The 12,430-nt window shown below is 43.0% G+C and overlaps 1 protein-coding gene across 1 annotated transcript in view; it reads left to right on the top strand.

The window, feature by feature from the left end:
- Nucleotides 1-5,507: 5,507 nt before the first annotated feature.
- LOC103654563 (protein TPLATE) overlaps nucleotides 5,508-12,430 on the top strand; it is a 30,643-nt gene continuing 23,720 nt past the window's right edge. The window contains exons 1-2 of the mRNA XM_008681409.4: nucleotides 5,508-6,941; nucleotides 9,391-9,987. Of these exons, the coding sequence (XP_008679631.1) occupies nucleotides 5,817-6,941; nucleotides 9,391-9,987 (1,722 nt within the window). The 5' untranslated portion in view covers nucleotides 5,508-5,816. The remainder of the gene's footprint in view (nucleotides 6,942-9,390; nucleotides 9,988-12,430) is intronic.

The raw sequence follows: 12,430 nt of genomic DNA, 5'->3' as shown, positions 1-12,430 counted from the left end.
AGTGACTGGCTTCGTCTGAAACCCTTGAAAACTGGTGACTAGCATGTCCTTAAGCTTCTGCCAAGACGTGATTGTCCCTGGCCAAAGAGAAGAGTACCATGTCTGAGCCACACTTCGGACTTTGCCATGACAGCGGCGTTGCCTCCATATGAGGATATTGTTGCCTCATAGCTCATCAAGAATTGCTTTGGGTCCGAGTGCCCATCGTATATGGGTAACTGGGGTGGCTTGTAGGATTGTGGCCATGGAATAGCTTGCAATTTTGCTGCCAAGGGAGAAGCATCATCAAAAGTAAAGCTACCATGATGACAATCATCATACCATTCATCTTCGTTGAATGAGCCCTCTTGGCGAAGCTCCCTGTGTTGGGGCCTTTGGTCATGATCATCTTGGGTAAGATGACACATTTCTTCAGCAGCTTCGTCTATCTTCTTCTGAAGGTCGGCCAGCCGGGCCATCTTCTCCTTTTTCCTTTGCACCTGCTGATGAATGAGTTCTAGGTTCCTGATCTCCTGGTCCAGCTCCTCCTCCTGAAGTGTTGGGCTGGTGGCCTTTCTCTTTTGGCTTCTAGCTTCTCGGAGAGAAAGCATCTCCTGATTTGTGTACAGTGGCTGCAGTGCAGCCCCTGGCGCTGTTGTCTTCTTTAGCGGCATGACGAAGGTTGATGATTTGCTGAAGATTGTGGAAGTGAGTACACCGGAGGTGGGCGCCAATGTTGGGGACTTGTTCTTAAATGCTATGAGTTAAGAACAAGGGCAACACAAACGTTAGTGGTTAAAGTCCTTCATCCTTTGAAGCATTATTTCCCTTAGGATATAATGATCTTCAGACGAAGGTTATGAAGGACGTACCTTCATCATTATAGTGTATATTAATGGAAGTAGAAGCATATGAAACATGAGAAATAACATGAATAGCCATAGAACATCATTTATATATCTTTATTATATCATTATGAATAAACATGAACAATATTGAATTACATTTGTACCTTCGGCTTCACAGAAGGCAAAAAGTCCAAGTATGACGCACGAGTGAATACCAGTCAGCGTGAACAGTACGATGTCACTGCTCATCTATTTATAGGCACAGGACGTAGCCCGTGTGGAATTACATTCATGCCCTTGACATTTACTATTGACCTAGGGATAATCTATCGAGGACTAGACAACCTTTTCCCCTTTAAGTCAGTTTCATTTTCCACTGCTGAGTCGAAGCTTTTCCACGGGTAGCTTCGGCATTGGTTCATCCTTCTCCTGATCTGCGCCCTTCATCTCATGTACAACTTTATCCCATGTCCGAAGGCTCCTGTACATATATTATACTTGGGAAAATGTTAGTTGTGTTTTTGAGGACCGTCAAAAGACGAAGGCCCCCAACAGGAAATATGAAGGATTTATTCCTGAAATTTTTTTCTACGCGAGCCTTTGGAACACATGTTTTAATCTCATCAATTCCTTTGGAATTCCTATGGATTGCTTTCCTCCATACAAGTTTTGGAGGAAAATAACAAGAGGTCCAACCTTTTGCGATCTATTCGCTTCAGATTAAAGTCAGTTGTTCGGACTGCTGCATCTGCAATCTATAGAGACAAAAACACTATAGAAATAGTGAGGTCGTTTCAGATTAAAGATAAACGAACAGGCTGTTGGGAAATTTATTATGACTCTCATCTCTCCATTCAAATTCCCTCCAACAGGTCGTTTCAAATTTTCCTGCGTTCTCAATTCATGTAGGATTGCAATTCATAACCAACTCTAATCCTGTGTTTTTCCTATTCCCGTGTTTTCATATTCGTGTGTTCCGAAGAGGGGCATGTATATTATTAACATTATCATCATTGCAAATATCGTTAGATCAAAAAAGAGTAAAATGAGTAAACTCACTAGTAGCAAGTGTAACTCTATACTTTTTGAGCCCCTAGATGAGGATTAAATATATGCAAGTTCTCAGTGTAAGAGTTAGTTTGGAAGCAAGGGAGACACAAACCCAGAGAGGGAAAACCTCTCATAAATAACTAAATTGCCATCCCCATGTAATGCCCACCTTGGGAAAGACAAGGATCCAAGATGATTTGAGTTTTCAAACTAGCCCTAAATATATTGATAATTATTATCTCGACCATTATTGTCCCTCATATTATTGATGGTTAGGCTATGTCCAGTTGATCGCGTATATGATCATATAAAATATTGTTTTATAACATAGATGACACAATTTATAGAGTGTAGCTTGAAATAGATGATGAGATAAACCGCTGAAGATAGCATTATTATGTACTCTCATGCAAATTGTTGAGAACTACGGCACCACGGATCACCAGATCCACTCCTTTCCCTCCCGTCAGCAGTAGAGGCGCAAGAAGCTGTAGAGGACAAGTCTCCCTTCCCATAAGCATGACAGAAGAAACACACGAGACACATAATATAGGGTTGGGCCTCTGGCCTCTTTCTCTTCTATTTCTTATGAGGGGTGTACAGAATCCTTATATAGAGATGTGAGACCCCTAAGGGGCAAAGTTGATATTTAACCACATAACCCTAACTAGGGTTACTTAACACTCCCCCTTGGGCGAATACCGCGACCAACACATGCCTCTTTAAAACTCCAAAAAACCCAGTGGGAAAAATATGGAGAAAGAGTACATGGTGACGCAAATTTCATTTACACTTTGTTGCCCCATTAAAAACCTTATGTGAGAAACTTCAGAAAAACTCACCAAGGAAAACGAGTACATCAACTATCATCAGGACAAATTTTGATCTTCTGAATCAGGATTTCATCAAATCTTCTACAAGGGCTAAATTTAGAAATGTTTTCCCCTGATCCTTGCAAAACCGTATCAATATGGTAACATCTTCTTCTGGAAGTGTACGCACATAGAGATTTAGCAAATGGATTGCATATCCTTGCAAATATTATTTCAGGAACTTCACCTCAACTCACTTCTAGGATACACGAGGTAAGTGCATGTATCAACGTAAATAAGCCCTTTGACTGGTGGTGTTGGATCCACTGGATCTACATATCTGATAGAAACTTCTATAAAGCTTCACGTATTGATCATCAAGTTGACGCCTCCAGGGCATACTGATATGACATTCAGTATCTCGCAATTGTGATGAATATTAAGCATTCGCTCCCCCTGACGATGACATATGTCAAAGTCTTTATCCCTCGTAACTCAAACACATCCTTCAAGATATGTGTCTCATTGTTCATCTGGAATAATGAGGGTGGATGAGGCTAGGAGCTACACCTTTGATTCTATCATACACCACAATGTATACATAGTTGTGCAAAGCAAATAACTTACAATCTCATGGTCAAGACTTATGGCTCTTCTGGTGCCAAGGACCAAGGACATATCAATGCCCAATTTAGCTTCAAGCTCTGTGATGATGTGGGATTTCATGGCCATTTTTCTACTCTTCTTACTTCTGATAGATCGGATATAGATTGTAAGCATGCCAAGGGGTGAAATCTAATGTAGTTCTGCTACATAAACCCCATTTATATGCCCCTCCAGGTTTGACCTTTACCGTTTTGGTTACAATATATACCATACTCGTCAAAGGACTATCCCGGGTTAATTCAACAACTATGAGTACTTAAAATTTTGAGAGATGTATGCAAAACAAGCATAAAGGTCCTAGATAGGAGGAGCAAAGTGGTTCTACGGGAACACATAATGGTTTTCACACTAGCATAGTGCAAATCTTCTCAGAATAACCTCTCGGTATACTCGCAACTTTGTGTTGCTAGCGGTTACATGTCCTTTTATCTCATAGTTTGCTTCATGTCATTCAGCGACAAAGAGAGCAATGTGCTAACATCTGGTTGAGAAATGTATGACTAAGATTTATGGTCTTAAATCATCTGGGAAGGACTTTTTGCTTACTAATATAATCCCAATTTATGATGTATTCTGTGCCAAAAAGGCTTTCATGCATTATATTATATATCTTCGGGTTGCTTCGGGTAAAACTTTATGCATGAGGAGAGAACAGAGAAGTATTTATTTGTGTTTCATAGGCATTTCATTAACTTTCCAGATCTTCTAAGCACTATAGAGCTTGTCAAAGTTGTTATGGCCACTTGGCGATATATATAAATATATTAAGCCACACAACACATGTCAAGCAAAATATAGAGCCAAACGAAATTATTTGCGAAGGTTGCGTTATGCTGTGACTTCAGGGGCTCGGATAACCCACCACATTCCACGCGAGTACAAGCTCCAGCGTATCTGGCGTCAACACAGGTGCGACCATCAGGGCTACGACAACACAATAAGCCTATGTAACAAGCGCAACAGGCGCAATTGTGGCTCGGTGGTCGGGGTACACGATAAGTCCACACAACGTGCGCAACAGGCACAATTGTTGCGTCGCGTTGCTAGGGCGCAGCCAATGCCCTAACTCAACCGATTAATAACGTAGTTTGATAGACGTGTCTGAGTACCCACTATATAATTTAATCGTTCGTCGTGAGTCCGAAGCTCAACATAATATAAATATTTAGAGCAATTTAAATATGCGCAGTAACCTTCACATACACTTTAATAATTTTCTGCTAAGTATTTACTGCGAGAAATAATATTAATGCAGAAAAAACACCCGAATTAACACATTATGTTAGATGTTAAAGGCCTTTTTATCCATATAATATTTAGTCATTTATCCCTTAACCAAATATTAAATAACCAAAAGCAGGTATTACGCGAGGACCAATTCTGTGGGCACGATCAAACGTCCAGCGCGGACCAATTCCGATTATTGATCATGCAGACTTCTCCTATGTCATTACTATCATTTTTCTTTCCCTTGCTTATCTTATCCGGTCGCACATGCAGCGATTGACCGTTCTCAGGGACAAACAAATCCCTTGCCGCATGACCCGCTCTCGATCCAAGATAGCTGGTCCGGGCGATGACGACGATCTCAGTCCCCTGCTCCCCGCAGTCGCATACGTTGCTTTGACCAGCCCCTGCCACCACACGATCAAAGGGATCCGAGAATGATGCCCCTCGGGCAGGCGCGGTCTGGCGCGACTGCGGCCCCAACAAGGCGTGCGAGCGCTTCCTCTCGTGTTTGGGCACTCCATCGGACGACGATTGCGTATGAGACTTGCTCGTGCGCGAGCAGGTGCACAATGCGTCGTCGTCTGTTCTCCAAGCATCCGAGTGCGACCAATGAATAGATCAAGAATTGATCCAATCTAAAGACATACCGCTCGACTGTGTAGAAGAGGATTCGAAGTCTGTCGCGTAGGACAGTTCGGCTAGGCCGGAGGACCTGCCGGCTTGACGGAGAGTTGATGCAGATCTGATCCCGTAGCAAAGTCGAGGTAGAGCGTGCTGATAACGTGTTGAGAACTATGGCATCACGGATCACCAGATCCGCTCCCTTCTCTCCCGTTAGCAGTAGAGAAACAAAAGATATAGAGGACACGTCTCTCTTCCCATAAGCACGACAAAAGAAAAACACGAGACACAGAATATAGGGTTGGACCTCTGGCCTCCTTCTCTTCTATTTCTTATGAGGGGGTGTACAGAATCCTTATATAGAGATGTGAGACCTATTAGGAGCAAAGTCGGTATTTACCTATATAACCCTAACTAGGGTTACTTAACACAAATGACTACTCATGCAAATGACTTTCTTCTCCAATTAACCTCTGGATTTTCTTTTCAGCCCAAGCCGGCCTATTAACCGGCCCAGAGACTCCGAAACGTTCGTAACCATTCCCACCTCCCGCATCAAGGACCGGTCCTTCTCAACTCCGCGCCGGAGCCCCTCCGCCTCGGGGGCGCGATGGATCTCCTCATCGCGCAGATCACCACCGACCTTCGCTCCTCGGACGCACTCCGGCAGTCATTGGCGCTGCTGCAGGCCCTGCAGCAGTGCGCCGCGGGGCGGGATGTCTCCGCGCTCGCCCGCACCGCTGCCACCGAGATCCTGTCGGCACCCTCCTCCGCAGTCTGCAAGCGCCTGGCTCTCGACCTCCTCCGCGCGCTCCCGCTGCCGCCAGACCTCCTCGACCCGCTCCTCCTCTCCTCCCTCCGCTCCGACCTCTCCTTTCCGGACCCCGACGTCGCCTCCTCTTCCATCGCCTCGTTTCCATCCTTGCCCTCCCACCTTCTCCCATCGCTCCTCTCCTCTGCCCATGCTGAAATCGCTAATGCGCTCTCCTCGCCCGCTGAGTCGCTGCGCCTCGGCGCTGTCACATCTCTGTCCTCGTTCCTCCCGCGCGATGACCTCGTGCTCATGTGCTCCACAAACCCCTCCCTCATGGCACACGCCACCACGTGGTGGGCCCGCCTGGCCGAGCTTGCGCTGGACTCTGCAGACGCTGTTTCCGCCGGTGCGTTTGAGGCCCTTGCACGGTTGTTCCAGGAGCTAGAGGGGCGCCGCATGAGCCGGCTAGCTGGTGACAAGCTTGTTGATGGAGAAGGTGTGCTTGCAGTGCGGGCCCAGTGGGCGGCTGATGCCATTGATTTCATTTGGTCAAGGCGCAATATGCTGATTGCGCGCTCCGTGGTGATGCCTGCGGAGAGCTTCCGACTTACTGTGCACCCTCTAGTGCATGCAGCGAAAATGGTTGCTTCTGGTGTAGTAAACACGCTGCAGCGGATTGCCAAGCCAGGGGACACTACAATTGCTGATAGTGTGGAGTCTAGTGCGGAGAAATTGGTTGGAGTGTCAGACATTGTCTCGCACTTGCTGCCATTCCTTAGTTCACTTGACCCACCACTGGTGTTTGAGGTGGGGATCAATATGCTGGCACTTGCAGATGTCCCTGGTGGCAAGCCAGAGTGGGCTTCAGCTGCCATTATTGCAATCCTGACACTATGGGACCGGCAAGAGTTCTCATCGATGAGGGAGACAATTGTAAGGGCTGTTGTGACCAATCTTCATTTGCTGGATCTTGGAATGCAGGTACTGAAGCAATCACCATAATGGCTTACTTTCATAACTTCTAGCTGATCTAACCTGTTAACCATAGCCTGTCCTTGTATGATAATATATTTGTTAAATTTTTGTAACCATATTCCAATAACATGTAGTTCTGTCCATTTACTGTTTGTTTGAGTGTGCCTAGACAAAACTACATGGGCTTGAAATGAACACAAATTTATATTTTAGAACAACTCAGGTCCAGTGTATTTCTAGGTTCTTCCTCGAAGCTACTAAGTTTATTCAGTCAAATACCTCTAGTTGCAATTTGCAAATGTAAGTCGTTAGGACAATGACATGGTCTCTAAGGTGGTACTTTAACTAATGATCTCTGTGGAAATATCTTGATTCAAAAGAAGGGAATATGCCTAGGAAGTGTTTTGATTTTTGAATGATGAATGTAGTAGGATTAGTTCTGTGCTCTTAGGGAAGGGCGGGCCTGGTGCAGCGGTAGAGCCTACCGTCTGTAACAAGAGCCTACCGTCTGTAACCGGAAGGTCCCAGGTTCGAGCCCTAGCCTCTGCATATTATACGGGTATGGCTTGGAGCTTAAAGGTACCCTTCCCCAGACCACGCATAGTGTGGGAAGCCTACGACACTGGGTACGCCCCCTTAGTTCTGTGCTCTTAGGACCTAGTTGGTTGGTGGCCAAAAATTCGTGACCAAAATGTGGGTAACCTGAGACTTTGGCAACCATTTGGTTTGCTACTGAAGTTCTTCAATATCTCAAATTTGGCTTGCCAAATCTCGACAAACATTTTTGCCCAACTTTTTGCTTGCCAAATCTTTCCCAAGGCAAAATTTGGTAACAAACCAAGCAGGCCCTTAATCTAAATAGTTATTATTGTATTGATGGATGGAACTTAGATTTTTGACGAACTCATATCCTGAATTACTTAACTGCAATTGGATGAGTATTATCTCACTCTTAACTCAACATTTACCAATTTCCTTTTTTTGTCAGCATTGTATACAAGGATGAAAGTGGATATCCGAATTGTTTGAACAAATTCAATATTTTAAAATAAATATGTATGAAATTTGATGACGATCTTTTCATATGTTATCAAGCATATTATTACACATATGAATAAAATGTTTCATAAATTGTTTTATGCATTATTTGCTCTCTACAACACAAAAGGTGAATATATAACCAAATTTGTGTTCGAATCTGTATCCGAATTTTGTATCTATCATTTGAGAAAATATATGATAATTGAGGTTTACTTTTAATGAATCTTTACAAGTTCAATGCTAAAAACAAGAATATAAATTTGTACATCTGATTCTATAACCTATTTATTTGAGCGAAAGGGCCTCTAGTCTAATGGTTAAAGACTTCTAGTAGTATCTCCAAGTCCCGGGCTCGATTCCCCTTGTGGGTAAATTTGCCGGCTTGGTTAAAAAAATCCCCTCACTATGCCTCATCCACTCTCGGGTTACGATGTCCTGTGCGCCACCCTCCGGTTAGGCTGCTGCAGAGTGGACGGTTGACGCCGACTCGTTAGTGATTGGGGGCCAGGGTTCGAGGATTTTCTCGGTCGGACCATTGTTTCGGTCTTTTCTTAATATAATACCGGGAGGACGGTCATTCCCTCCCTGTCCGAGTTTTTTTATAACCTATTTATTCACAATCGACCAAAAAATGATATCCGAATAAGTATCTGTTTTTGACTGTTTTAATCCCTAAGGGGTAAGGGCTAGTTTGGGAACCCCATTTTTCCAAGGGATTTTCATTTTCCCAATGGAAATTAGTTCATTTTCACTTGGGAAAATTGAAATCTCTTGGAAAAATGGTGTTCCCAAACTAGCCCTAATTGTATAAAATTGGCAAATGATAGATTAGTTCCTTTTGGACCTACATGCCCGTATTGTTATCTATCTACATTAACTAGAACCTGATTTCCTGCAATGTTGTTAAATTATGCTTCTTTTCTATTTAGTTCAGTCAAATGTGTGTTGTCTAATGATTCTCTGTCAGATTCAGACATTGAGAGTAGAAAATACAAGGGGCCCTAGGTGTGCAAACTCTAATCTCTATACAACCAAACAAAGTTTTTCCCACACATAAACTAATCGTTTATGCAGTGTATGCAATGATCTGTGATTTGGTTATTTTGTGATATGTCCTTCAACTTGAGACTATAAATGATACAATGTTGTACGCTTGCTATCAAATTAAATTTAAATATATGACATTTCGATCTCATAATTTGGACTATTCTTTCACTGAGCCATTTTATGATTGAATCTGAATGTAGAAAAGATAAAGCTATTGATGAACTCTTACTAGTTTCTTACTTCTCTGCATCACCGCTGGATAGATATGTTGCTATGTTTGGACTTTGGAGTCATAACTATTAATTTAGTGGAAAATATTGTGAATTATGTTCAAGATGTATTTATGTGAGCATCTGCTGTAATACAGGTCTCTCTGTTCAAAAGACTGCTTCAGATGGTGAGAAATTTGAGAGCAGAATCAGATCGTATGCATGCTCTGGCATGTATTTGTCGGACTGCTCTTTGTGTTGATCTTTTTGCAAAGGAAAGTGTTCGAAGAGGTCAGAAGCCTGTTCCAGGAACAGACGTGATATCACTCTTTGAGGATGTGAGGCTGAAGGAAGATCTAAATAGTGTAACCAGCAAAAACTTGTTCAGAGAAGAGCTAGTGGCTTCCCTGGTCGAAAGTTGTTTCCAGCTATCCCTTCCACTACCAGAGTTGAAGAATTCTGGGACAGAGAGCAGAGTTATAGGAGCTTTAGCCTACGGAACTGGTTATGGTGCCCTTAATTGGACAGAACCTGCTTTGGATGTGGTGGAAGTTTGCAGGCCCTGTGTTCTTTGGGATTGTGATGGTCGTACCTATGCAGTTGATTGCTATCTAAAGTTGTTTGGGAGGCTTTGTCATATATACGACACCAGAGGTGGTGTGAAGACAATTAAAGCTGGTGCATCTCAAGATCAGATTCTGAATGAGATGCGACTTAGAAATTTGCAGCTACAGCTTATCAGGGACCTTCGCGAGGTTGTGATCCTTCTTATTGTCTCTGAATGTTAAATTTTAATTATACCTTCATGTGTTCATAATACTAGTTGAAATCTAAGAAGACTGTTTATTTCATTGTTGTTTCACAACTCAATGGCATGACTGTTTTTCTCATGATGTTACATAGTTCTTGCCTGAGTTGTCAACCAAAAAATGTTTTAGAATTAAATTCAGTGTTCTTTACTCTTAGCATAACACATATGGCATCTTTTTCTCCATAGTTTATTCTCTTTCTTTGTTGCATATATCTGACTCTTGCATGTAAATCTTGAACCCATAGACACCCTTTTATAAACAGGTTTTAGGACACGACGACGACGACAACAACAAAGCCTTTAGTCCCAAGAAAATTGGGTAGGCTAGAGTTGAAACCCAACAAAAATTACAAGTCAATGTTTAGGCACATAGATGGCTGTTTTTCGTGTACTCCTATCCAAGGCTAAATCTTTAGGTATCCTTTCGAGTCTCCTTTTACTGTCAGTTCCTATGTTAACTTCGGACTTTCCTTGCCTCTCTTCCTATTGCTATTACATCTTAGGATTCCACTACGTACTAGTGCTTCTGGAGGTCTCTGTTAGATATGTCCAAACCATCTCAATTGGGGGTTGGACGAGTTTTTCTTCAATTGGTGCTACCCCTAGCTTATCACGTATATCATCGTTTAAGACTTGATCGCTTTTTGCATGGCCACAAATCCAACGCAACATACATATTTTTGCAACACTTATCTGCCGAACATGTCATTTTTGTAGGCCAACATTTTGCACCGTAAAACTTAATTGGCCTAATTGCTGCCCTATAAATCTTGCTTTTTAGATTCTGCGGTACCCTCTTGTCACATAGAACACCAGATGCTTGATGTCACTATCCACTCTGCTTTGATTCTATGGCTAACATCTACATCAATAGCCCGATCTCTTTGTAGCATTGATCCTAAATACTGAAAGTTATTTCATGGCCATTACTTGACCTTCCAAACTAATATATCATTCCTCATGTGCAGTTGTGATGAATTCACATCCATAGTTGTTAAGGTGGCAAGACGAGGTAAGGCGACCAACCCCCTTTTAACTTTTAAGCGATAAGGCGAGGTGACACCTTATTAATATATAAAATTAGGAAAAAATATAAAATATAGGAATATAGTCTCAAATAGATAGGGATAATAGTATTATAGTAGCAAATAGGAGTACAAGTTCAACATAAACCAACATAACAAACTTAAAGTCCAACATAAGTAATAGATAGTAGTAGATAACACTCTCATCTCTCAATAGCCAGCGCTCTCCATCACAAATCTACAAAAGATAATTCACATCCATATCTATATTTAGAGAACTGAATAACTGATCAACTGAAACCGAGTAACTGACACTCTGAAATTGAATAACAATGCATCCACATCCACTAAAACTGAAGAACAGAGAGAGCAGAACAGAGAGGAGAAAGACAACACACCCGTAGGGGCAGGGGGAGCTGCGGAGGGGACGACGCAGGGCAGAGTCGTGCCTAGGAGAGGAGTGTGGAGCCATGTTGGGGAGGGGGACTTCACTGGGGAGGGGGCCACCGTCGCTACCTGGACTTCACCGGGGTGGTGGAGCTCACGGAGAAGCCATTGACGGCTGTAGATCGCCACTTCCGCTGGTGGAGAGAACCCTGAGCGCCACACCGCTGCCTGGAGCCTTGGACTAATTATGTTTGTAACCGTGAATAGATGAGCCTGTGACCGCGAACATATGAGCTCTTCCCCTATATCCAAGGCGTCCTTAGGGCAACACCTTACCAATGCTTAAGGCGCTAGGGCGACACCTTGATGCCTAAGGCAGACGCCTTACTCGTGACTGCAAGGCAAGGAAGACGCCTTACCACTAAACCTTGCCTTAACGCTTAAGTGGACACCTTAACAACTATATTCACATCTCATATATTTAGTTTTAGTTCTTGTTACTAACCTTGGGATTAATAACTGATAATAAGTCCCTAAGGACTATAGGTTATATATAGGCAGTAGGCCTGGGCCTAATGGGCCTTAACACCCCTCCTCAAACTCAAGGTGGAAATGGAGGATCTAAAGCTTTGAGTTTGATCAAGTGAAACTGATGTTGTGCTCTTGTTTGCGCTTTGGTGAAGAAATGTGCCAATTGAGATTCTGAGGGCACATATTGAAGATCAATAGTCTTCTGTTGACAATGAGATTGAGTAAATGATGCATCGACACCAATGTGTTTAGTAAGTTCATGCTTGATTGGATTATGAGAAATCTGTATAGCACTCATGTTATCACATAACAGAGGTGTAGGAGTGTCACAAGGGACACCGAGATCAGCCAAGAGCCAGCGCAACCAAATAATTTCAGCAGTGGTAGTAGCAAGAGCCCGAAGTTCCGCTTCAGGCCTAGAACGATATATGCCCGCTTGCTTCT

Source organism: Zea mays, chromosome 4 (assembly GCF_902167145.1).
Source record: "Zea mays cultivar B73 chromosome 4, Zm-B73-REFERENCE-NAM-5.0, whole genome shotgun sequence".
Lineage (NCBI taxonomy): Eukaryota > Viridiplantae > Streptophyta > Magnoliopsida > Poales > Poaceae > Zea > Zea mays.
This window is presented reverse-complemented; position numbering and strand designations above follow the sequence as displayed.